This window comes from Limulus polyphemus, unplaced genomic scaffold, assembly GCF_000517525.1.
Source record: "Limulus polyphemus unplaced genomic scaffold, Limulus_polyphemus-2.1.2 Scaffold2977, whole genome shotgun sequence".
NCBI lineage: Eukaryota > Metazoa > Arthropoda > Merostomata > Xiphosura > Limulidae > Limulus > Limulus polyphemus.
Window position 1 is genome coordinate 41,609 of NW_013668587.1, and position 27,953 is coordinate 69,561.

Genomic DNA, 27,953 nt, shown 5'->3' on the forward strand with positions numbered 1-27,953 from the left:
CCTGCAACTCTCAGATTGCGAGTCGAGCGCCCTAACCACCCGGCCATGCCGGGCCCGGGATTTGAATAAGTCAGTATAGAACACAAAATATGATCAGTCCACAGTTTTCACGCTGCATAGAATTCTTGTTTATATAAGATAATTTTTCTTGTTAGAATGAAAATTGCATTGCCTTTGGTCCAGGGAAGGATATGTTTGAAAGTACTCAGATAATAGGACAACGACAGTATGAAAAGGCAAAGGTGAGTTGAAAAGTTTGGTGCAGAAGTGTTATATTTAAAGTAAAGCTGAAAGCATTATTATCCATTGCAACTGACTATTTGTTCTTTAACATCAAAAAATTATTCTAGCTCATATTTCAACAAAGTTTTTCAAACTGAACATGGAACAAAATTGTTTTCAATCTGCTTGAAAGTTAGGTATACACCAAATAAATAACATTTTACTTACTGTTTGGTTCACTGTTGTTTTTTTTCTCAAATATATTTGATTAATTAATTTTTTCAAATGCAAACTACTCTGTTTCTGTTAACTGTTTTTAAACACTTGAGTGTGTGTGTGTATCTAGTGCTTGAAGTGAGTCTGGATGAGATGGACTGCTATCCCACCTCTTTTCAAGAGAATCTAAAACCATTCTACTATCTTTCAATAGACTTGAAACCACCTCAGAACGTTTACAGTTGCCTAGGACTATGCCAAATATCTCAACCACCATTTCTTCTCCTCTTTGAACCAGTTAAACTATAAATATACAGAGTGACTATTTCAGGTTAATACATTTAGGCCTACTCTAAAATTATACACAAACCAATTAGGCTCTCTGACTCTCTTTTCTTTTTCAAATTCAAGAATTTCACAAATCATTCCATTCCCCCCCCTCCATGTCAAGCACTTTTGTATATATTAAAAAAAACTTGAATCCTTTCTTTTTTTACCAACCCCCCAGTAGTACAATGATAAGTTTGAAGAGTTATAATGTTAAATTCTGGGATTTGATACCCATGGTGGGCATAGATAGCTCACTGTGTAGATTTATGCTTAACAACAAATATAAAAAAAACCTAAAAAACAACTTTATTTATCAAACCTTTATTTAACCAGTTTCATAGCATCATAAATTACTTTTTTTGTATAAAAACTATACAAACTAGAAAACAACCAAACATATTTTTGAAATGTAATAAATTTAAGTTAACTTTATACAAAATGTATAGATTTTGCTTTTCATTTGAATTTTCAATTTATTAATTTAACATTTTTCATCTCTAAGAATTCTATCAGTATTTTAGTTTATGCAATTCACAAAAAATTCACATCCTTATTAGACATATTCTCACAATGATTACTACAATAAGGTGTTCTAATGATATTTTTGTACAAGTAAAACTAAAATGCCATCCTTATCACATTTTTGAATAATTCTATCATCTTTTCTCAATTTATTCAAAGCTTTTCTTTCTCCCTTGGAAATATTATCTTTTACCTCATTATAAGAAACACAAAGTGTCTTTGTTTTCTTACTAATAAAATCTAACTCCAAATTGATTCCCCTTCTTTTTTTTCACACAAAAAACTCTTTCAATCTTAACTTTCTAGTAAATTCATGTAGATCTCTAATTTGAATGTCATTAGGTCTGTTATTTAGTGGGAAGTTAATTCCTCATTTTATAAGTAATTTCATTCTCATCTAAATCTCTCTTACTTAAACCAAAAACCTTAAGGTGTTCAACAGGGGATATTAGAAGTTTATTTTTTGACTTCCGGATGCTGTTCTTGTTTGGCTTACAGTGTCCAACCTAGATGTTTGTGTTCTATCTTGATTGATACTTCTGAATGTTGAATTGTCTCTCATATAAAACTTCTCCTGATATTTTACATTTATGAAAAATGGGGATGATGTATTTTGTACAAATTTATCTTTTTATTTCCATAGAGAAACTTTCTTTTCAAAATTTCTTTAGGAGTACAGAATTTTCTATTGGCATATCCCAAATCATTTCCATTATCCTTCTGCTTAGATTGCCTTATTTTTCTTCTTTCCATATGTCTTATCCTCTTCAAGCTGTTCCAAAAATCACTTTTATTTTCTCAGCCAAATTTCTTGGATCTATTTTTCTTCTTGACACAGTTCTTCTCAATGTTCAGTCAAAATTCTAAAGATTTCTTTACTGTTAAAAAGCTTTCTAAAGTGTTCAGTAACCTCGGATTCAATTTAAACATATTTCAGGTTTTGATTTTCTGCTCTAGCTTGTAATGCTTCAGACTCTATTCTTACTGTTTTAAGTTTTAAATGTTTTTGAGTAATCTTTTCTTCTTCCATTACAACTTCACTAATTGACTTGTGAAATTTATGAGGGATAAGTGATGGTTCCTCTTCTATATGCCACACAACATTGAGTTGGTATGTGCTTAATTACAAATACACTCTTCTACATACTTTTTTCATAAAGATCCAAGTTTCTCTGCTCTCAAACTGCCAAAAGCATCAATTTTCTTTCATTTAAATGATTCTTTGTAAAACTTGCATAATCTTGAAGATTTCTTCTGCCCTCAAATATACACTGCTTTCTTAAGTATCTACTTTTATAAAAGTATTCTAGAAGAGCCAAGAATCAATTTTTCAATGTATACATTTGTCTTTGAAGTAACTTCTGTTGGATTTCCAAGTATATTTACAGTTTCTGTATCGATTCTTCTTCCATACAGTGAGGTTCAAACATTGATTATTTTAATTTTAAAAATTACCTAATAAACTTTGGAATTTTCCCAAATAAGAGATTTGGAAAATCCATCCCTAGTTTCCAGGGCCATATATATTGAAAGGAAAGTAGTAGATAATATCAAATATAACTCAAAGTAGTTTCACTTCAAGATGAAAGCTTATAAGAAAACTTGAACCCTTTATTTTTTATCAAACTGTTCTTTACTTACCAAACTCTTCTTCATTTAACTTGTTTTGTAGCATCACAGGCTACTCTTCAATACAAAAACCAGAAGATAATTAAACACATTTTTGAAACGTAATAAATTTAAGTTTAATTTTTTTCATTTTAAATATTTTGATTGTTTAATTTTATATTTGTAATTTATTTTGAATTAACCTGAGTTTTTTAAAATATTAAAATATTAAAATATTAGAATATTTATATTTTCAAAATTTTCATATTGGGTTCCTCTAATAGGCAATAAAGAAGGTTTTGGAGACTCAAGATTTGCTTTAGAGATTTGTATGATAATTGATAAGATGATTTAAATGTTTACTTGAAACAAGGTGTGAATTTTCATGGGTAATTTACAAGCTTTTTAATGTGTGTTACTCGCAAATAAAGCTTAATTTGAAAATGAAGCATTTCCCAGCTTTTTTTTTTTTTAATTCTGCTTTTATATCAGTAGATGACTAATGATCAAAGAGTGCATGGAAAGTTAGAGTGAACATTTTTGATTTTAGTTTTTAAAACAAGTTTCAATACTTTCATGTGTTCAATCATTGATTTCAGGAACTGTTTACTGGTGCTTCCAAGAAACTCCAAGGGCCTGTTCAGTTTATTCACCAGTACATTGACATGTCTAATATTGCTGTAAATTACAATGGGACTGAAGTAAGTGCAGGTGGAAAGATTGTAACAAAAAATATTCTTTGTAAAGTTTTGGAATGTTTTTTACATCCATAGGGTTATGAGACAAACCAGTAAAACTGAGATGATCCCAGTTTTTAGCCTTTTTTTTTCAGATCAGAAAAATAAAAGTACAGTTTCTTTCTTTATATCTAAATGCGAGTTTAATACATCATTATACACAGCTCCTTTAACTTTTAACTGGAGAATCACCTGACGGAGACAGCTCACACATTACAGTGTTCCCTCCATCTACATTTTTTTAATCTGTTATTGGACAGCAACAAGAATTGATATTTGAAGACCTGTCCAGCCACAAAAAAAAACAACAACACAAAATAGCAAATTTTTTCCTTGGGTCAATTCAAATTAACATAGGTGCATATTTTATTTTGTTCATTATTAATTTTTAATTAGATAAGCTTTTAAAATTTTTTGTGTATTTATGGTTTTAAGACATGGTGCAATAAACATAATATTATTTAGCAAATGGTAAAAATTGTGTTATTGCAATTTAAACTGTTTCAGAGCTGTTAGGGTTGTTCCATATGGAAAAATAGTCCCAGTTTTTCATTCTTGAAATATGGTAATTCTAGTAATAACCCAACAGTGAAGTAGAGTTTTGAAGTTTTTTTTTTCTTATCCATTATATAATGCAGAGTGAAAAGAGATTCTGGACCTAAATGTTGTTTTTGTATTTTTAAAGTGAAACCTGTAACTCGTTAATGGGGAATTATTTTGGATTTTTTGTATGCTTGATATTATTTGAAGTTTAAAGAAGTCCCATAGCTATTTATACCTTCATGGTCAGACATTGATGCCAGCAAAGGGGTACAAAGCTGTATTTTTGAATACAGAATACTGTGAAAACCTTCCATAAATCCTACAAACATAATGGTTTTTATATTTTCAGGGTCATACTTGTAAACCGGCAATGGGGTACAGTTTTGCTGCTGGTACAATTGATGGTCCAGGCGATTTTAACTTTCAACAAGGTATATATAAGTAATACCTGTTACTTATCCACTTTTCAAAATTTCTTTCCATTTATTGCTTGTCGAGTTGTATTTTAGAAGAGGCAGAGCCTGTAAAAATTTTATACATATGTTCCTCTGTATACATTACCAAACAGTACAATAAGAGATCATTTGGTGTGTGTTTATACACACAGTCAATCATTTCGGAAAGGATGACTGAAAGGTTATATGACCAAAAGTCATTATAATTATCAGAGTTAATATTCAAATAATACCACATTAAAATACATATAGAAACATAATAGGGCCAACAGAGACAAAATAATTATACAAGTAAGAATTTTATAAAAAGTATCTAAAATAGGGAGAGGTGCATTTTTTAGTATTTTGTAGTAAAGTGATTACAAGAGCATTGAAAAATTCCCAAAAAGTAGAGCTACATTGTCATTCAGAAAGAAGCATAGCACAGTGTAGAAGTAGCAGCATGTAATGTTCAGCAATTAACTGGGTGAATTCCAGTTGCAAAAAAAAAAAGATCCAGAAGAATATGTAACATTAAATGTGTGTAAACGATACTGATACTAATATTTAGATTATGATTTAGTCTTAATTTGGGATTTAAAATGTGATATTTTGTATTTATTTTGCAGTCTAGCATTAATTTAGACCAAAATTGTACTTTACATATACTAAACCTATTTTAAACTCCAGTCCTGATCTAGATCTATCACTTATATGCTACTTCTGAATTAGTTTTATTTCTGGGAGTCTATAATAGGCTCCTTGTTTATATATTAAGCTGCTCATTTATTATGAAGCAAAGCAATGCTACTGTATATATTTTTAAAATGTTTAGTTCTATATATATCTTTATATATATTTTAGATGGGAAAAATGTTTGTAGAGTGTTAATTGATAAGGTCTGGGTTGGGAAAACACCATGTATTTTAATATATGTTATATACAGAAATAAAATGTATAGATATATTAAGTACTTTGTATGTTTTTATTTTTTTATGCTTAGTTCAGTTATGTGTATCTGCAGTGAATCATTTATGAGAAGAATTGTTGATCAAGACTGGGGACTACTAATTGATATTACTACTTCTTACCGGTCTTAAACTTAATATGTCCTTTATTTAAAGCGGTAATCTATGCTATTGTAGCCTTTAGAAGAACAGTAAATCATGAAAGAAATTATATCAATACATATCTATAGATTTTCAAGAGTAATATATACTAGTTTTACTAATTGCATAATAGATGGCACTCTCACGACAACTATTAGCAATATTGTCACTTGCATCTTCACTTATTTTAAACTTTTCTCTGAATAATTAAATAGTGGAAAAGAAGACAGAAGTTAGGTTAAGAGTTTTATAATGGTCATGACTTACTGTGTGCATACTATTAGTGGGCTAGTACACACTTTCATAGTATGACTCATTTAGTATTGTTGTTTAAATTTCCACAGTTAAATAAGTATTTGTCATTAAACTTTTTTCATATTAAAACTATAGATGTAAAAACGACAACAACAAAAACGGAAAAAAAAACGATTTGCTGCTATTGGTATAAGATTCGTGCAGGAATCCGTGATTTATGTTTTGGATATATATATATAATAACTTGTATGAGATGATATTGAATCTTTGTGTAATTTAATTTGTCTTACTTTCTAATTAATAATGTCAGATTTTTGCAACAACTTACAAATGTTTTTATTGATTATTTACTAATGTGAAGGTACAACATCATCTAGTTCTTTCTGGAATCTAGTAAGAGATTTTCTTAAAAGGCCATCTGAAAGTCTGAAGCAGTGCCAGCATCCAAAACCCATTCTTTTAGCAACCGGAGAGGTACAGATTTTTTTTTTCTCTTTGCATTCTGCTACATGCTTTTAACTGCAATTAGTTAAACATCAAAACACGATCACAAAGATTTAGTTATTAAGAATGCCACGCACATTTTGAGTTTCTTTAAAATGATCAGTTTTACAGTTTCAAGAAAAACGTATTGTGCTTTTTAAATTTCCTAAGTGTTGATCAAATGTGAATGTGGAAATTAAATATATTGTTTAATAGGCTATTTTTTATTTTTCTGTTTGATAGCTGAAACATACGTGCTAATTATTTTGCAAATTCACGCTTATTACAGTTAATAATATAGAAACAAATTAGGTCCGAGAAAATTAAAATATATATATATATAATATGTAATTATTAAATTGGAAAGTATCTATAACTTAAATTTTTTTATTAATATCAGACTATGTTATATTCATGATTACTCTACCTAGATTTGCATATTACATTTCAATAAATATAATACAAAAGGAATTTGGCTAACAGTGTCACTTTATTAAATTATTGGAAGGTGTGAAGTATAACTTAGAAATGTCACTTCATAAAACCATTAGGAAATGGTGTAGTGTAACCTAGAAATGTCACTTTAGGAAATGGTGAAGTGTAACCTAGAAATGTCACTTTATGAAACCATTAGGAAATGGTGAAGTATAACCTAGAAATGTCACTTTATGAAACCATTAGGAAATGGTGAAGTATAAAAAAAAAAAAATAAGTAATCATTGCAATTTTCCATTTGCTTACTAGTCATTTTACAAATTTAGTTTTCTTAAAAAAATTTTATTGTATTTTGTAATGCTGACTAGAATAAATGAACTGCTTTTTGTTCTTTAGAAATAAACAGTTAATCCTTTTTGTCCATAAATGTTTCCAGAGATAAATAATCCCAGTGAGGTAAAATTGGAGGAAAAAACATCTGTACTGACTTAGTTAGTCATTTATTTCTAAAAAGTATTCTTGACTATATATTTGTTTTTGTCATGTTAGGATTTCATAGGTATGTTACAAGAGCTTATTTTTTGTTTCTTATTATTAGATGTCTTTTCCCTACAAGTGGCAACCTGATATTGTACCAACACAACTTTTAAAGATTGGAAGCTTGGTTATAGTTGCTGTACCAGGAGAACCAACGTAAGTTCTGAGGGCCATAGATGTTGATCTCTTTAGTGAAACATAAAAATGTAATTCTAGGGTTTATTAAGTTTATGGTAAATAACAGAAATTTCTTCACTGTCTGGTGGTAGTCAAACCATTAAAGAGCACAGTCAAATGAGTGAAACAATTACACTCGCATATCTACTTATTTTTAAGAGTAATCGTCTTCCATTTTCTGACACATCAATATTTCCAATGGTGTTTAGTTTTGTAAGTACCATGGAAAAAAACAATTCTGATTACGTTTGTCTGTAAATTATGGTAATGTCAATATTTGATTAATGAGTTAGTTGGAATGGATGCATGATTGTATATACAACCACTGAGGAAAATTACAGTCATTGTTTTATCTTCCAGAACAATGGCAGGTCGAAGATTAAGACAAGCTGTTAAAGAGGTAATCTGTTTACTTTTCATATTTTTGAATTGATTGGTTATTGTATATATTTACTGTTTGTGCTTGTGCCTTGTTTAGTCTCAGCTTTAAAAAAAAACAGCCTGTTCACTTATGTGACTGTACTTAAGCACCAGAGAATTTATGATTATTTAGTAATTGTATGTTATTAAGAAAATAATTACTATATATACAAAAAAAAAAATTGCAACCAAAATTTTGGTCTTAAAAAGTTTAAAACTTTATCTTCAGCATTATTTTATAGTATAAAACATTTCTTAATGAAACATTTTCAGTTGTATGGGTTTTTTTGAAAGAATAAAATCACTGATCAATTTCCTTAGATTTTACTAATGTATATTCCTCATGGCCATGCCTTTGAAACTCACAATAGTTAAGAGATTTTTTTTCTGTAATTCCAGGTGTTTGATGAAACTCTAACAGGTTCTGGTGATGAAATAAAGGTTGTGATAGCTGGACTTTCTAACGCATACTCCTCTTACATAACAACATATGAAGAATATCAGGTAAATCAGTTCTGACCTTTACATATTATTGGTTTTATGGATTATAAATGAAGATACTTTTATCTTTTCTGATGGTAGGGGTTTATCAATGAAGAAAGAACCGATGGAGCATTTACTGTCAAATTATTGTTTGAAAGATACGGACAATAATTTTCTTTCATCAAATCTGTTTATTCTCTAAACTTATCTGACATGAGTATTAGAAGAATATTTTTAAAGATATGTACAAGGGTGTTAAACACAAAAGCTTATATTCTTTATAAACTGTGAACATATGATATTAATTTGTTTTACATGGTTGTTTTAAAGCTTTGTTTAAGGCTGTACTAGAATGACATGGAAGCCTGTGTACACTGAGTTATACACTGTAATAAGGTTGCCCATGGAAATCTATAATCACAATACTAAAGTTGCCCATAGAAGCCTGTGTACACTGTGTTATACACTGCAGTAAAGTTGCCTATGGAAACCTGAGTACAGTATGGTATAGACTGTACTAGAGGTGTTTATGGAAACCTGAGTACAGTGTGGTATAGACTGTACTAGAGGTGTTTATGGAAACCTGAGTACAGTGTGGTATAGACTGTACTAGAGGTGTTTATGGAAACCTGAGTACAGTGTGATATAGACTGTACTAGAGGTGTCTATGAAAACCTGAGTTCAGTGTGGTATAGACTGTACTAGAGGTGTCTATGTAAACCTGAGTGCAGTGTGGTATAGACTGTACTAGAGGTGTCTATGGAAACCTGAGTACAGTGTGGTATAGACTGTACTCGAGGTGCCCATGGAAACCTGCGTACAGTGTGGTATAGACTGTACTCGAGGTGCCCATGGAAACCTGCGTACAGTGTGGTATAGACTGTACTCGAGGTGCCCATGGAAACCTGCGTACAGTGTGGTATAGACTGTACTCGAGGTTCCCATGGAAACCTGCATACAGTGTGGTATAGACTGTACTCGAGGTGCCTATGGAAACCTGCGTACAGTGTGGTATAGGAGACATTTTATGAAACTTCAATTTGATATAGGGTCTTTTCAAAAGTGGTTACACTTGCTAGTTTATAGAATTTTGTTTTTAATGAAAATAATTTTCTTAACAGGTTCAACGCTATGAGGGAGCCTCAACTATTTATGGACCTCACACATTACAAGCTTACATTCAGCAGTATCAGATGCTTGCCAATCACTTAGCTTTAAATCTAGAGGTGTCTGAAGGCCCACTTCCACCTAACCTCCTTTCTAGGCAAATTACACTTAAACCAGGAGTTATATATGATGGTGCTCCATTTGGTCGATATTTTGGAGAAGTTGTTGAAGATGTAGATCCTGTATATGCAGTGGTGAGTCATCCCAGTACAGCATAATGATTTACATGCTATTTTGAAAAATAATATTGTTAAGAATAAATATAATTATATCAAAAAAGTTATGGTAATTATTAGTGTTTTTGAATGAAACGAGGCTTACAGTATAGTTCAGAATTAAAATTATTTCAATATAACATGTAAATGAATGAAGGATAGATCCTGATAGATTAGGATTACTAAGTGTATAACCTAGTTGACATTCAACTTGCTCAAACATATGGATAGTTTCATATCAAAATATGATTTATTTATTTTTTTTTTTGTATAAACAGAAGATAGATGGACAAGGTCTTTCTTAAAAATTATCTTTAAAATATCTGAAATATTATAGGGTAGCCAAGTACGAGTGACCTTTGTCAGTGGACACCCTCGTAATAACCTACAGGTCAGTGAAATATTGGTGATTATAAAGTAAACTGTCTATGTTAGTAGGCATATATATATTTTTTTCACATAATATTTTATGTTGTCACTGTAGTTTACTAAATACCATTACTCAGTTTTTAAGTATTTATTACTCACTCATTGTAAAAACATGTTTATTTAATTCTTTAGCTTGAAAGAACTTTCCTTACTGTTGAACGTTGGAGTAACACCACCCACACCTGGGATGTAGTTGCGACTGATGCAAACTGGGAAACTAAGTAAGAGAGTAGCAATTCTGTTATCAAAAACCTAGATAGTTTCTTCATTACATTAGAAGCTAAAACATGAGCAGAAGTAAATATGATGCCAAGTTAACAATATTGAAATATTTATGGTGTATGGCAGTAACACATTTAAAGTTTTTATGTAGACAACAAATTAATTGTAAACTGAAAGAATTAAGTAATATGATTTTAAATTCATCACATGAGAAGAAATTAACATTTAAAAACAGAGACAATTTTTTCACATAAATTTCAATATATTTATATACGTTTTCAGCAACACTACTGACGTTTTGATAGTACTTGACCTGATAAAGGCTATAGTAAAGTAAGCAGTAGTTTGTACAAATAAATTAGTATTTGTACAAAAAAAAGTCCCAGTATTTTCCTTAATGAAAATTTAGTGACGACTGATTAAAGTAAGACTTGTAGTATTGTTATATGTTGTATATGGTTTAATAGCATACCTTTAAAAAATTGTAAGGCGTTTAAAAAAAAACGTTACAGTGCAATAACATTTTTATTTTAAAAATAATTCAATATGTGTGTGTGTGTGTATGCGAGATATTTCAGGACACACATATTTAAAATATTTGTGTGAAATTTTTTGATTAGAGTAAATCTTTTCACTTATGTATTTGCTAGTTAATAGTTTTGTTATTTCTCTTAATAAATATTTTGTGAAAGTGCTTTTACTCCAATATATCATTCACTTATGAGGAAGATACTAATTTTAGAGAGATTTACAAGATTGGTTAAATGACAAAAGTAGCAACATTATATTTAATACTTTGTGTACCACTACATTCAATGTGGTTTGATATGTACTACTACATTCTAAGCAGTTTCATTTGTACAATTAATTTCTGAATAGTTAGGTGTATAGCAATAAAATTCCAAGCTGCCAGGTGTGTAGCACTAAAATTCGAAGCTGCCAGGCGTGTAGCACTAAAATTCCAAGCCACCAGGCATGTAGCACTAACATTCTGAGTAGTTAGTGTGTACCATGATATTCTGAGTAGTTAGTGTGTACCATGATATTCTGTGTAATTGGATTGAAACTCTACTCAAAAGTTAGATTTGTAACACTATATTTACACAATTAGTTGTGTTAGTGTTTACATGAAATTGTTAGTTGTATAACACACTATATGTAAGGTAGTTTAATATGTAACATTAACCAAGTTTTCTGTGTGCTACTAGTTCTAAAGTTTATAGTGCTGTAGAACAGTGACACTCACGATTTGCTTTTATTTTCTTTTATATAGATTTCATTGGCATAGAACCAGTAGCATATTTGGAGAAAGTAGGGTTATTATAACATGGGATATTCCAAGTGATGCTTCACCTGGAACATACCGTATCAGACACTATGGGCACAAAAAAAACCTTCTCCAGGTGATTCGTCCTTATGTAGGAACATCAAGTGAATTTGATGTTGTTGCCAGTTAAGTTTACCAAAAATACATGTAACTTTCCTAAGAAGAGAACTATTAACTGTACCCATAACTATTGTATGTTTGCTAGCAATGACTATATAAAACATCATTGATTGAAAATAAGGTAATATTTTTATTTATGTTCATGAAATCTATAACCTATGTATATAAATAATTACACAACTGTGTTAAAGTGCATTCAGTATAAATGTCTGTTTGTATCACATGATTTATTCCCCCGTACTCTTTAATATTAATGTAGTCGCGTTAGAAAGTTGTTAATCATGTTAAATAAAGTCTGTTAACTATGAGAGTTCTTGAATATTCTTACTAGACAAGATGTATTGATGTCTTAAGACAAGTTAAAGTGTTTATTTCTAATTGTAAGAAAAAAAGGACAAATTCCCATTTGCAATTTGACCCAAAATGTCAAAATCTATATATTTTTTTCCCCTACATTTATCAAAAATTGGGGTTTCTTTTTTTTCAAATAAATGAAATTTGATAGGAAGTATTGGACCAAGATTGCAAGTTTATTCATCAGTAAAATAGTTTTCCAAAACAGACAGACATCTCTAAGTAAAATAAGATAAACACTTGTATGTTTCTGTTTGATAAAGATTGTTAATGGACAGTGCTGCCTTTGGAAAGCTTGAGAATTGGCAAGATATAATACAAATTTTATCTTTATCTCTTTGTCCACAAGACATTTTTAGGGCAAAGCTCTATACTCTATAGATTGAGAAGTTTCTTTATGTAACTTTTGTCTTATGGAGGAAGGTTTTACATCTTTGATGAGAAATAGCTTTTCTTATCCTTAACTCCTGCTAGATAAAGACATTAATTCTCAAGTTATAAGGATGTGCCTTAAAATTCCTATTTGACAAAGAACTACAGAAAAACTTATCTTAGTAAATGACTTTTGGTTACTTCTTAGTCTTGAATAAAAACCAAAACTATTTTTGGTTTTACAAGCACATATCAAGGTAGCATTATTTGGTAGAATAACTTTTTCTTTTTTTCTCCTGACATGTTATTCAAGAAGTTTTTTTGTTTTTTTTTATTGAAGTAAGCTCTTTCTACTGATCTTAAATTTTATGTTTACTTCAAATAATAAGCATTCGCTAGTTAGCTGTAGGACTGAAATGTACTGACATTATAAAAAAACAAAAACATTCTTGATAACTTGCAGAATATTTTAAGTATAATTATTATTGTTGCTTTGATTATCTAAGTGACTTAGACCGTCTGAATACTGACAATTTTCTTTGTTGAGGAGACTAAACAAACAAACGTCAAATCCTTATTGTCAGGAACATTCTTTCTGAGTTATATAATATGACTGAGTCAAGAGGCACTTTTGAATACGAATGTACTGTGGGAGTTTAGAATTACTGTCTTATTTCTAGGGCATTTAATACCATGCTTATAAATATTCAGTAAATTACTGTCAGAACATGTTAATGTATATGTGAATGTGTATATTTAATAAATTTGAATATTTAATGGCCATTAGTTCATTGTTTGGAAAATGTGTACATTTCTTGTTGAATAATGAAGTTTCTCAAATTAACTGGTCAATGTACACATTATCCAGTAGTAATTATATATTATCTGGTAAGTTTGCAAAATTGTTTTACAGATTGTTACATTATGTACATTCTCTAACGATATTGATTATTATGCATAATATCCAAAGAATATGCAGACTCTTTGCTTATGCACATTCATTGTACTAGATACGTAAATATACATGTAAATGTAATTTAGCTGGTTTACGTTATAATTATGTTTATGACTGAAATAATAACAGAAGTGAGAGTGTTGGTCAGTTATGTTAAGTTTGAAGAAGTGTAGAGACAATACAGTTAATTGTACAAGACTGTTAAAGGTTCCAGTTGTACTTTGAAGTTTAATCCATAGGGTACGGTCTGCCTCTGGGAATTGAATGCGAGTGTGCTGTACACAGTGTATGGCTCGCAAACATTCACAGCATGTTTAAAGGATTATGTCACTATTTATTCTGCCTGGGAATTGAATGCGAGTGTGCTGTACACAGTGTATGGCTCGCAAACAGTCAGAGCAAGTTTAAAGCAGCCACAGTCAAAGGATTTATTCTGCTGAAATATTTAAATATTTGTACATTAACAATTTAAGATTATTTTACAAGATTTGAAACGCCTAATTATACTGTAATTTCATCAAAGTATTGACTTGAAATCATGATACGAGACTATCGATACTACAGTGTAACAAGAGACTGTTGTGATGCTACAGTTGATACACTGCTTTAACAAAACACTGTTGTGATGCTACAGTTGATACAGTGCTTTAACACAAGTTGACAAAACACTGTTGTGATGTTTTGGTAAGTCTAGTTGATACAGTATAGATCTGTGTAAAGCATCATTATGCTTACATTACTTGAGCAACTAATACTTGTAATTGTGATTGTGGTTACCAATGTTTGCAGTACTTTGATTAAAAAACGTTAACACTTTTGTCATGAAGAGACTAAACAATTTTTGTCAGTATTTCCTTTGTCCACGATATTTCATAATCTACAATGTTCAAACCAGAAAGACGAGCAATCAAGTAAGAAATAATGTAAAAAAAGAGGTAATCATCTGATAAAACGTTTCCCTCTTCAACATTTATTGAAAAATTGGTCATTATTTATATAAACAAACATTTGATGTATTCAGTGTGAAAGCTGTGACAGACAATCTTGTAAATTTTGTAGCTATAGTTCTTACTTCTACTCTTGGAAATAGCCATGTATTTTTTTTAATTAGTCATTAATCCAAAAGTTGTGAACCAAAATATTTGTTGTGATTTACAAGTCGTAGTAACTTAAGTTGAAATACTTTGATCCAAGTCAAATTTTTCCAATAAAGTCATTTGTTGAAATAAAAAATATACACATGCTGTTTTTTAAATGTTTTTGTGCGAAACATGTCAACATGTAAACAGTTAGGAGTAATATGTATCATACTTTGTATAACAAGCTATCTTAGAAATTATACGTTAAATTATGTTCCGTTTGACTAGCTTTACATGGATGACATCTACGTGTTATGGAGTTCGCAGATTTACCGATTCTATGTGATTGTTTTGAAACACAACTGTATTTACTGTATGTAACAATTGTTTGTGAATACAAATTATCCGTTATTTTGGAGTGGCAGTTAACGAAGTAACAACTATGTGCATTTTAAAAACATTGTAAACCCAAATATATATAAAGCAATGTCCATTAATCAGTTCTATTACGTACACATTACGCTAAATCTGAGATGTTTATTCTTTTAGAAAATAAATGGATTTCATCTATTCCATCTTCAAATTCTAATAATATTCAAGCACTTTTTGCATCTTATTAAAATAATATTAGAATAAAAACTTTGTGTAATATTATTTCTGAAATACTTCAGTAGATGGCAGGAGATAAATCGAAATTACGCTATCTTAAAATCAACATGACGCTCTTATATTTTAAAGTCAAAGTTTCTATCTAGTTAAGAAAATCAAAGCAGTGGCGCTTCAAGCGTTCTTTTTTTTTTGTTTCGTGGGGGGGTACAAAAATTGACACTTGTATGTTAGTAGAAGTTGCAATGTATAGCACTATAAAATCTTAAAAGATAATCTCAAATGGGGGGGGGGCATGCCCCTGAATCATAGACAGCGTAGCATTCCTTAACTTTCACTGCATACAATTTAGTAAGTCTACTATAGTATTATACTGAAGTCAGTAAATATAGGTTTGAAAAAAAATCTGTTGAAATATTACATGAGCCATGTTGTCCTGAGGCCCGACCTTTTCTCGGCGTCCTTTCTTCATAATAACAATTCTATCACAAAACATGACTTCTTCTGTCATGCATCACAGCATTCCTAAAGCAGGTATGTTGTAATACTTTCTGGGACTACTTTTTACAATTCCATACGATCAAATAAGTCTTTATGGTGAAAATGCGAGTCAAAGAAAAAACGGGTCCAGAACTAAAAATAATTATAAGATTCTTATCTCTCAAAACCTTGTATAAAGAACTATTTTAAGGATATAACTGTGTTATATTTAAGGTTGCGTTTTATCTTCAATATAAAGATGGATAAGTTTCATTTTTGTTCTAGAATTACTGTAACATAAAACTACTAAAGGAGCATTTTATTTAATTCTCCCCAAAACACTTATTGTACCATCTATTACGATTTTGCTGTTACTGTGAGTACTATTAAAACGTTGAATAAATGTATTTTTTTAGGATTCTTTATAATTAAAAGAAAATATACTTCACAAACAGAACGTGTATTTTGTTTGCAAGGATGCTTCTGAAAATACTGAAAAATAACCAGAGTTTCTGAATTACGTTTCACTTACAAGTTCTAAAAAATCCTTCAGATCAATTGAAAATAATATGGATTTGAAACCCTTTCATCACTTTCACCAAGAGACAGATTCGAATCAATTCATATATATATTATACAAAAAAATAACGATTCTAAGCCTTCCAAGTATTTCCAGCAACAATAAAGAGATTTACAAATTACGTTTTTATTCCAAAAATATAAATCAAAATTGGTCACATTCTGTCGGTGAACTATAAATTGAGCAAGAAATATTTCGCGTCTTCGTTTTTGCTCTCGCTCTACAGTTATTTTTCAAAACTGTGCCTGTTTCTGTTCAAATGCAACAGTTTAAATTGTAACATTTGCAAAATTATCGCCGCCTACCGACAACATTTTTAATTATATGAAGTTCATTTTGATTTTTCTGTGTCGAAGCTGTCCAAGTACTGATCGTCATTTTTTATGGAAATTGTCCACTTCCTTTTTTCTTCCATGACTATTGTAGACTTTCATCCACTATCACCCACTAACGAATGGTATACAAAGCTTTCTAAGGGATGATAATTACATGTATCCAAACAAGTGAACATTTAACTACAGTTTTTCTCCAGATAAATTAGTAATGTTATAGTAAGAATGATCGGGAAATCTGTCGAGTTCAATGTATTCGTGTTCACTAATAAGAAGCTTGTCTAAAAGACGAACGAGTTCCGGAAAAGAAGGCCGTTCTTTGGAATCTTTATCCCAGCAGTAATACATTATATTGTACATTTTTCGCTTGCAGTGGTCAGGCTTTTCTAGTCTGTATCCATCCCTGACCCGTCCCATCACTTCAGCTGCTGCCATCCCTGGGTAAGGGGTTGAACCTGGAAATCAAAGAACCAATGAACACACTGTTAACACGTTGGGTGTCGCACTAAACCTTACAGTAATAAGCAATTACTCACTGTGTCCATTGTTATGATAGTCATAGTTTGATCTTTACCTGTTTGTTTGTTTTAAATTTCGCGCAAAGCTACACGAAGGCTATAAACCGTCCATAATTTAGCAGTTTAAGACTAGTCATCACCGCCAACTTTTGGGCTACTCTTTTACCAACGAATAGTGGGATTGACCGTCACATTATAATTCCCCCACGGCTGAAAGGGTTAGCATGTTTGGTGTGACGGGGATTCGAACCCGTAACCCTCAGATTGCTAGTCGAGCGCCCTAACCACCTGGCCATGCCGGGCCGGTCCTTACCTGAATACGTATATAATGTAGATTTGTAATACATACAAAGATAACTATTATCATGTCCATTGTAAAACTAAGTTAGCTGTACTCACTGAAACAATCGGACTGGAACTGATCAATAATAAATTGGAATTAATGTGGCGTCAGAGGTAGGGAAGGATGTTTGAGCCCTTCTAATATTTATGCATGGACAAATTAAACTATTGTACACACTTCAGCTACACGTACTGCAATCCAATTACAAGAGCTACGATTACACGTTTTTCATTACCACCTCCATTTCTTGCCTGTTGTCATACATAAGTACTGTGTCTGCCTCCCCAAGACAAAACTGACGCCAGGCCCGCTCAGGGGTTCAGAGAAGCTCGGGTCACTTCTATCTTTTGAGGCCCCTGACTATAATAAAAAAAATACATATGACAAATGAAAACAAAATAAGACAATCATTAGCCTAAGTGTCTAAATCTGAGTCCCCCTTTGAGTTTGAGGCCTGGGCCAAATAGCCCTCCTGCCCCCCCCCCCCCTAATTGGTCCTAACTGTCGCACGCGAGCCAAGCACTAATGAATAAGGACAACACAGAGGAAAAACAACACAACGTCTTTGCTTTATTGTAATTGGTATTTAACAATTTTGAGCAATCTATTTAATGATACACTTGCGTTTGTCTCTCCGGAACTGTTGTCGCAAATTTTTCGATCAAACGCTATAAATTTCATATCGTTAGAAAGGCCTTTGTCCGAGAAGTCCGGATTGTCTACTGGCTTTTCCCATTCAGAATCACCTTACCTGTTTCTTGCTTAGTCAAACTTTCTAATGCATCCAATATACTGGCTTCGATTTCAACTTTAGTTTTTTTTATTTGCAAAGTATTTCATACAAATAACACCTAACCTGCGTGTAATTTCCTAAAATAAGTTAACGTTACACTAAATACAATTTCTATGGGTTTTCTAGACTTGTTTAGGTTAAAAATACGCATACGCAGATTGTTCAAAACCATATGCTTATCACTTTGTCAACAACCATTCAGATGTTACTGCATATTCAGCTACGTTTGTCTTCATTACAACTTTACATTTACTTTACTTTGCAATAATTTAGCTTCAGTTCATTTCATAGACTGCTATAAACACCTTTTAGCTACTTCTTTTTTTCTTTAGTACAGGTTTTATTCTTCGTTTTTGTGAGTTTCAACTCATAAAACTGTCATACACTGAATGCTCATAACTGTTTCATACTCTGTACATTATTATAAATACCATTACTTAACTTCAATGTTTACGTGTAGTTTTATTAAATAAAGTTACGTCTACGTGAGTCTGTTTGTCTGACCGCATAAAATCTTTAAAATAGACCGGGATTTATCGATATAACATACAATGGCTGCGAGAAAGCGTAGATTAAACGCCGTGCGTGAAAATGATAGAATAAGGAAAATTCAACCGAATATATATTAGTTCTTAAGCCCCATCAATAATTATTTTATTCCAACGCCACTGGTTGTTAGGGAGGAAAGTTGCCACAAAAGTGATAAGTAATCTTGACATTTGGTTAATTACCATGACTCAGCAGAAGGTGTACGTAGATAAAAGCTAAACTACCCTAGAATGTCCACATATGAAAGATTTATTGGGGAAAATGCCAGCCTACGGAGTTCAGAAGAACGGGTGCTCTTCGGTGAAACATATTCTATAAAGCTACGACATTGTAGTATAGGCCATAGCACGTCGTATACGAAAACAGAAAATATGTTACTTCTTGACAAAAAAAATAATAAAAAAAAATGCACTTTTAACAGAAATAGTTAAAATTTATTTATCCAAAAGTAGCAAAAATTTTACTTTATCTTTTCTTCGCCATTTAGCGGCGGGGGTGGGGTATTATGAGGTAATAGTTGGAAATCGTTTCATCGAAATTATTCACCCAAAACAATATTTTTCTTTTCCGTAATTTATCTATTCTGGCCTAAGCAGCCAAAGTTATCTGTTTTTTTTTCTCTCTCGCTCCCCCTGGCCCGGCATGGCCAGGTGGATAAGGCGCTCGACTCGCAATCTGAGGGTCGTGGGTTCGAATCCCCGTCACACCAAACATTCTCGCCCTTTCAGCCGTGGGGGCGTTATAATGTGACGGTCAATCCCACTATTCGTTGGTAAAAGAGTAGCCCAAGAGTTGGCGGTGGGTGGTGATGACTAGCTGCCTTCCCTCTAGTCTTACACTGCTAAATTAGGGACGGCTAGCGCAGATAGCCCTCGTGTAGCTTTGCGCGAAATTCAAAAACAAACAAACTCTCTCCCCCCCCCTCTCTCTCTTGGGGAAAGTACTGAAACGTATGTTCAATATTTGGTTCTCCTTTATATTGTCCCCCGCTAGGGCAACGGTAAGTCTATGGATTTACAACGCTACAATCAGGGGTTCGATTCCCCTCGATGGACACAGCAGATAGCCTGATGTGGCTTTCCTATAAGAAAAAACACATTCTGTATGAACTCGTATCGTTCTTTATGTATACCTCACTGGTGAGTATAAATGTTATTTTTTATACGCTTAACTATTTGGGCCACATAGAAAAAAACACACAAAGCTCTTTTCTTAAATTTTCAGTCAGAGACTATATTCAACAAATGATTATACACTTGTCGTACCAACGCTAGGGACTTTGTAGTTACGTTATGCGCCTCAATCTAACAAACCAACAACAGGATGTCAGGTTAACTCTTTAAATATTACTTTGATGACTTAAAAGTTCTATTACCAATTAATCCAGCTCTTAATTAATGAACTTACCTAGTGTGACAATCTCCCACATCAGAATTCCGAAAGACCAAACATCAGTTTTAGTGGTGAATATGTTATCAAACAAAGACTCGGGTGCCATCCAGCGTATTGGTAGCCGTCCCTATGGGGTCAGAGAAAGGGTTGTTGTCAGGGTAATATATTCACTTAGAAAATCAATAAACCTACCAGCGATAAGAAACACTTAGTAAAACCAGCATAGATAGCTAATTAAGGCTTCAAAATTGTCTTTGAGATTGCAGCTTGAGACCATAAAAGGGAAGTTAAAGGGATAAAGGGACATACATATCCCCAAAACTCGATAGGAGTGTTTGAAGTCTTAAAGCCAAGTATTACCAGTATCAAATATAAGGTAATGCCCCGCCCCAATTACTTTATTCGGTAAGATCTTCAGAATACAGTAGATTTGTATTCAAGGCAGGGAAAAGGGGATAAACTACAGATATATGTACTACAGTTAGACACTTAACACAGTAGCAACTTGAGACTTTTGTAATAAAGATATATTGGAACACACTAAATTGTGACCTTATAATACATACGACTTTCAGTTTCTGCGTCAATAGAATTATTCAAAAAAATAAAAACTTTGCAGGTAATATTTGGGCAAAAATGACCTATTCTTTGACAAGGTATATGTAATTTCATGCATGTGTGGTGCGAATTAAAGCGCTATTACTAGGAACTCCTTGTAACGTTTATAATGTCTCTGGGTTCGTAGTTTCCTATTACATATACTGAAATTCAATTTTACTCTTAACTCTTATAAAATAAATATAAAATCCCAAACCCCAAATATGTCTTGCTTTAGGCTGTGAAGGTTGTTGTAGGGTATATTAATACAAAGTCTCAGATAAATTGGTTGAAATATACAAGAATGGCAAACCACAAGCCCTAATTCTGTGAAATATTTTGAACTTTGGCCCTTATAAAATCTAAAGTAAAGACAAATCTCAAATACGTTTGTTTCAGTCTGTGGGGGCTGTTGTAAAGTATCATTGGGCAAATTCTCATCTAGTTTGACTGAAATATAAAGGAAAGACAGGCTAATAACCCTTAATTTGCCAAAAAAAAGTTGTTTTTTATTTGACCCCTTTTAAACCACAAGAAATGAACAAATCTGAAATCTGTTTATTTCAGATGTGGGGCTATCGCAAGGTATTATTGTGTAAAGTCTCATCTAGATTGGTCAAAACATAAAGTACTAGCGGCCCAAAATATATGTTTTGTAACGTTTGATCTTTGATCCCCTAAATTAGGAATGACTACTAAATTAACGGTATGTATATATCTTCTACGTTTATATATGGTCGGGCTAGAAATAAAGGAGGGGTACATAAATATTATGGTTGGGAGAGAAAAAAAAAGAATAGGAAGAAAAACAAAAGAAATACTATATATCTATTTCCATATGGGAAGGACGTAAACATTTCTGTTACTTCAGACAATATACCTCAGACTTCCTTTCGTACACGCGGTTGATTATTACATCCCTTGCAAATCCAAAGTCCGCAATTTTACAGGTTTTGTGCTCTCCAACCAGAACGTTCCTGGCTGCCAGGTCCCTGTGAATTATCTGGGAAAAAATGACGATTGTTGATATTTTAGATATAGCAGATTTAATGAGGGAAAAAAACTATATTTTTAAAGCAACGAGAGTATTTACTTATTTGAACATTTAGGTAAATGAAAATCGACCCTCAAATTTTAGGTTTAACTTTAAGATGGTACATAACTTAGACTATTAGAATTTTTTTTTAGTACAGTAAGTAGTCTTAGCAGGATCATTTCCTGTTTTCAACTAGGAGAATGTATATATATATATATATAGTATTTCACGCATAGTTGTCTAATAAGCAGTCGAAAACAATATCTAATAGTATCTTATGATAGGCAAAATATAGCTGTTCACTCTTCTCTTTAAAATCAATTAACGTTCGTCTGTGAAGCATTATCATATCTTAAGAACTAAAAGTGATTACATCAGTTATTTTATTTTTGTAACAGAAATTTTGATACAATTAATTTGTTTTGTTTGTTAAGTTTTCACGCAAAACTACTCAAGGGTAATTTGTGCTAGCCGTTCCTACTTTTGAAATGATAGGCTAGATTCAAGGGTGCACAATTCAATTTTTTGTCAGGGCCAATTTGGAATGAGATTGAGACTTGGCGGAGTAACATTTCTTCCTCCGAAAATTTCTTTAGCCATTTCTGTTTTCTGCCAACTCTAAAAGACTATTTAACAAAATTTCCATTAAATTAAACTCTTAACTTTAATAACAGACAAAAACATTTCCTTCAAATTAAAAAAAGAACTTTCAACTCTGAGTATATAATTTCGTGTCACAGGCCATACAAAATGAGATGGCGGACTAAATTTGGCCCGTGGGCCATATGTTGTGCACCTCTGCGGCTAGAAGGAAGGCATGTAGTCAACATTACCCACCGCCAATTCTTGGGCTAATCTTTACTAACGAATAGTGGGATTGACCATAACATTATAACCCCTATGGCTGTAAGGGCGAGCATATTCGGTGACGGGTTTCGATTCCGCTATCCGCAGATTGCGAGTTGAGTGCCCTAACCACTAGGTAATACCAGGCCCTATTGTTTCGTGTATTTGCAAATAAATGGCGATCCCGATTTATTTTTATTTTTGGCGTAGCCACTTTGCATGTCATATTTTATTATTGTGAAGTGAATCAGCTCAAGGTAACACAAAAAGTAGATATAAACGTGGTTATTAATTCTTTCATTCTGCAGTTTCTTTATGTCTCAATGTAACGATATTTGTGTTCTATTGTTATTCAGTGATATTTCATGGTATTATTAAAATTCCCTTTTTTTTTCTGCCAGAAGTCCCCAGTGGCGCAGCGGTATGTCTGTGGATATAAAACACTAGAAACCGCGTTTCGATACCCGTGGTGGGCAGAACACAGATAGCCCATCGTGTAGCTTTGTGCTTTATTACAAACAAACAAACAAATTGTGTCCGAAAATTAACTGTTCTGTTAATTACTCTTATATTTGGGTGTTTTATGCTTGTAGAAACACATTTATTATCATTTTTAAAGTGGCTTAAGTTTTTGACTGAACTACTCTTGTAAATTGGAGTTTAATGTTTGTAAAGATACATTATTATTTTCAAAGTGATTTGAGTTTCTTGGACTGAATTAAAGCGTTAAGCTTAATATTTTCTAGAAGTTTCGTATCGGCCACTGCGGCAGTTGTACGAATAAGGACATTCTCCTAACTGAGAATACATTGATTGATGTGTCACTGAGTTATTATAAATAGAATATAATGTGTTCGTGGTATTTGTTAAGCGCTTTGAGAAAGAGTTGTTGTACTCTTGCTAAGAATCATGATACGGTAATTGTTTATGCTTAATGTTCAGCAACTTAAGGAAATAAATCAAAATTTTGTTGTTACTTGAAAGTAAACTGAAGTTTTATCAATAAAAAACTCCTGTCTGAATAAGATAACCTAAAAACAATTATCACCCCTTTAGATGACAAGTATTCCATTCCTTTAGCTACTTGGTAGGCGAATGATGTCAGGTCTCGTGAAGAGAGGTGTCGAGAAGTGCCATGCAGGTTTCCATAGAAACGCTCTGCCCGACTTTCTCGAAGGTAGGACTGCAGTTTCCCTCCTGTTACATATTCCATGATGACGAACAATGGATCTGGTTGTACAACAATAAACCAATTTCAGAAGTGAAACAACTTACAATCTATACTTAAAATCAGTACACTTTTTTTCTGTAAAGATGATATACGTTATCTTGAAGTAAAAAAAAAAAAGCTACACATTGTACACGAAAAATGTGAAATTACTATCACAAAGATTTACGTTTATAGTTACTAATTGCCAGGTTGATTGTTAGTTTTGCTCTAAGGAGACAGCTTGCTGTGATTGGAAGTTAATATTAACAAGGACGTAACGCTATTTATGTCATTAAGCATGCGAGTAGAATTTTTAACCTAAAAAAACTTTAGAACTGAAAGTAAGACGACAACAAAAAGAAAAACACAAAAGGTTAAGAAATAAATTTCAAAAGTTAGGAGATAAACATGTTTTTTCTATCATCGCAGAACGTCCACGGGGCTCAGCCCCAAAAACTGCTAGGGAGTTACACCCCAGACCCGTAGACAGCATTAGTAACTATATTTTCTTTTTAATATCATTCTAAGAATTATAATAATTTTGATCACATCCTTTTTTGTTGGCCCGAAAAGGAATTCCAGTACGTAGAACGCTGTTAGATGTATGCCACTGCCAAGGAGGCCTTTCATAAAATATTAGAAAACAGCTAGAACAGATAGGTTACAGCATAAATGTTTGGTTGAAACGCGATTAATACCAGTTCTTTATGAAATAAACAGTCTAAAGGTGTAGGACACCTTAGCTAGCAAAGCATGTCATTTAGAAATAGTGTGCGTGATATAATGCTATATTAAGGCTGATAATAATTCCAATCGTATAATTTTTACGAGCCCAGTACGGGTTTCCAGTAAAAAAAAAGACTGTACAGGCACCCTAGGCTTAGTAATATTTCAACTATATAATTATTAGTTAGTGTTTTGCTCCTTTGGCGAAGGCGTTTTTACTCCCTTAGCACTAAAAACTGTTTGTAACCACTATCGTGTTTTAATTCGTAAAAGTAGGCGAGGAATGAAAAAATAAATCTATGACCATAAAGCATTTATAACTAACCTTTTTCAGTGCAACATCCCCACAAAGTGACGACATTAGGATGTGGATCCAACAGTTTCATTACTTTTAGTTCACTCAGTAAATCTTTCTTCTCTTTCTCAGAAGCATTTTCTATATGAAAACAAAACAAAAAACACGTCAGATAGTAGTTAATGTAATCATACTTGATAGGATTCACACACCCCGTGTATTAAGGAGATGTTTTAAGGCACAGTAATACAACTTCAAGAAACAATAAAAGAAATAATTAATTATAGATCCAATGAGTTTAGTTGGATATAATTTATGCAATAATTAATTATAGATCCAATGAGTTTAGTTAGATATAATTTATGAAATAATTAATTATAGATCCAATGAATTTAGTTAGATATAATTTATGAAATAATTAATTATAGATCCAATGAGTTTAGTTGGATATAATTTATGCTATTATGCAGTATTTCTCTCGATGTTTATTATCATTTCTCACATTTATTTGGCCATAAATGTGTAGAGCTTTCCCATTTCTGGTTTGTTTCTTATTAAGATTAAGAGAGGAAAAAATAGCATGTGAAAGACAATAATTAATAGCAATAATGTTTCATTCAGAACTAAGCTCTAAGAGCACATAATGAGAAGTTTCCACACGTAAAAAATATGTCTCCATAGAAATTAGTCGGATCGTGTTTAGAACACTCACTACTAGTTATCAAGGTATTCACGACCATAAATATTTAGAAGATTTAGGCCTGCAAGTAAGATACTTTGAGGAACTACTGGGAGGTCAAAGCAGTTTGGCAAACTACGACTATAGATGAACAGATGCTTGATACATACATTGTTCTCGTGATTTCAAAATAACTTATTTCTGTAGTAAAACATCAGAATTCAATGTCATGCACGTTTCTTCAAGAAAGATTGATGGCTATCCTAACTACATTGTTCGAACATCAACCAGTGTAGAAAAATATGTGGATAGAATGTCACCATTTGTTGAAAGTTGCCATATTCCTGGACTTCGTCAGGAGTTTAATAAAAGTTCTTGTTTTTTATAATAATTGTAACACCTGACGAATTGCAGGTCAAGCTATTCCATAATTTCCCTTGTCAGGGCTTTAAATATGAATGGGTTGAGGCTTCTTCTGCATTAAGTGTCTGTGATTTGTTGGCGATAAATGTCAACAATGAACGGACAATCCACTTGTTTTAAAATAATATAATTAAAAAAAATCAAACGTATATACAAAAATTCTTTACACTGTAGGAAATCACAGTTTTATCGAAAACTCTAAATAATTATCTTTTCTTCTTCTGTAATCACAATATAATTAATGATAAGTTCATTTAAGTTACCCCTTGGGTTACCACAGTTGTATACAGAGTTATAAATAATTCTCTTTTACGTCAAAAGTCCACACAGGCTGGTTCAGTTACTTTAGAATTCAACTGACAAGACGAAGTATTTTTCTCTATTCTGTTTCTTACTGTACAATCTGCGATAGATTCACTTACGTTACTCTATGGGTTACCACAGTTATATCTCGAACTTTAAATAATTGTCTCCTTTTCCTCAAAGTCCACAAAGACGGGTTCAATTAATTTAGAACACCCTTTGGCAAGACAAATTATTCTCTTTATCTCCATTAAATTGTGAAACTCACTTTAAAATATTGACCGTTATAGCTAATCAATCACACATCGGCTAACTTCGCGTTTTCTAACTTTTTCCTGACTGAACATTTACTTGCCCCCAGTGACACAGCGATATGTCTGCGGATTAACAACGCTAGAAACCGGGCTTCGATACCCGTGGTAGGCAGAGCACAGATAGCCCATTGTGTAGCCTTATGCTTAATTACAAACAAACAAACTTATACTTACTTGAGCTCGCTTGGTCGCCTATATTTATATATTGTTCACTGAGGCCTCTAACTTTCTCTAAACTACGCGACGCTAAAATGGAATAATACTCACTTAAAGTAACGAGAAAAATACCGAAGATTCGAGTAACTTGGCGTCAACAATACTGCAACAATTGAACCACACACACAACGTATGACTCTTACAGAATTACGCAACCAAACTATCGCGTTTAAAATAATTACTTTTAACTCTCTTGTTATGAAAAGTAAATAATCAATAAATATTAGGTCACAAAATGAATTAAATAATTTGTACAGCCAACAAACACAAAAATGTACTTCGGAAGAATATATTCCCAGGAGCTACATTATATTCTAACAGTCACCTGCCTTTCAGAGTTTTGACCGCAACGATACAGGCACCATCACTGTTGTTGATGTTAAGTGCTTCACATTTCCAGACCTGTCCAAAACAACCTTCTCCCAGAATTCCGAGGAACCGTAAATGGTGGCGCGGAAATTCCCACTTCTTGTCTTCTGGGGTAATCTAATGAATATTTCCCAAACATATATCAAATATATATACCAGAATACATTCTCTTACATCCTGAGGTGTCCGGTGATAACGAAAGTTAGATTTTAGCTGTGTTATCCATATAGTCGTGTATTACATCACGTAACAAAAATAGTTTGCTGTCCCCAGAACAGTACTTTTAAATTTTGTTATAGCCCATCTAATCTATTAAACTGTGCCGTAAGTGAACACAAGCAATAACTACGAAAAACGTTAACAAACAACTCCTCCTTATACTATTGCATAAAAAGTTTATTCAACTTTTAAAGGTCATTAAAAACCTTTTTTTGCATAATATTTCCAAAATAATGTAAAAATTCTGAAGAAGAAGAAAAAAAAACTCGTTAGTCAAAACATCGTTAATGCTAAACTAACTCCAGAGGAGCAACGTTTCAGCTTAACTACAACAAAACAGTATCAGCTGTAATCAAGTATTTCAAAAACTCACAGG

The 27,953-nt window shown here is 32.3% G+C and overlaps 2 protein-coding genes across 4 annotated transcripts in view; one reads left to right on the forward strand and one right to left on the reverse strand.

The window, feature by feature from the left end:
• LOC106468354 (neutral ceramidase-like) overlaps positions 1-14,916 on the forward strand; it is a 44,362-nt gene extending 29,446 nt beyond the window's left edge. Inside the window, exons 8-18 of the mRNA XM_013928772.2 lie at positions 156-242; positions 3,498-3,599; positions 4,528-4,609; positions 6,338-6,450; positions 7,493-7,587; positions 7,969-8,008; positions 8,428-8,532; positions 9,633-9,872; positions 10,231-10,284; positions 10,455-10,543; positions 11,818-14,916. Of these exons, the coding sequence (XP_013784226.1) occupies positions 156-242; positions 3,498-3,599; positions 4,528-4,609; positions 6,338-6,450; positions 7,493-7,587; positions 7,969-8,008; positions 8,428-8,532; positions 9,633-9,872; positions 10,231-10,284; positions 10,455-10,543; positions 11,818-12,001 (1,191 nt within the window). The 3' untranslated portion in view covers positions 12,002-14,916. The remainder of the gene's footprint in view (positions 1-155; positions 243-3,497; positions 3,600-4,527; positions 4,610-6,337; positions 6,451-7,492; positions 7,588-7,968; positions 8,009-8,427; positions 8,533-9,632; positions 9,873-10,230; positions 10,285-10,454; positions 10,544-11,817) is intronic.
• Positions 14,917-16,523: 1,607 nt separating this feature from the next.
• LOC106468352 (tyrosine kinase receptor Cad96Ca-like) overlaps positions 16,524-27,953 on the reverse strand; it is a 66,157-nt gene continuing 54,727 nt past the window's right edge. For all 3 annotated transcript variants that reach the window (XM_022396690.1, XM_022396688.1, XM_022396691.1), the window contains 6 exons: positions 27,319-27,475; positions 25,085-25,195; positions 23,872-24,053; positions 21,822-21,944; positions 20,360-20,471; positions 16,524-17,204 (listed from right to left, as the gene is read on the reverse strand). In XM_022396690.1, coding sequence (XP_022252398.1) covers positions 16,933-17,204; positions 20,360-20,471; positions 21,822-21,944; positions 23,872-24,053; positions 25,085-25,195; positions 27,319-27,475 — 957 coding nt within the window. In that variant the 3' untranslated portion in view covers positions 16,524-16,932. The remainder of the gene's footprint in view (positions 17,205-20,359; positions 20,472-21,821; positions 21,945-23,871; positions 24,054-25,084; positions 25,196-27,318; positions 27,476-27,953) is intronic.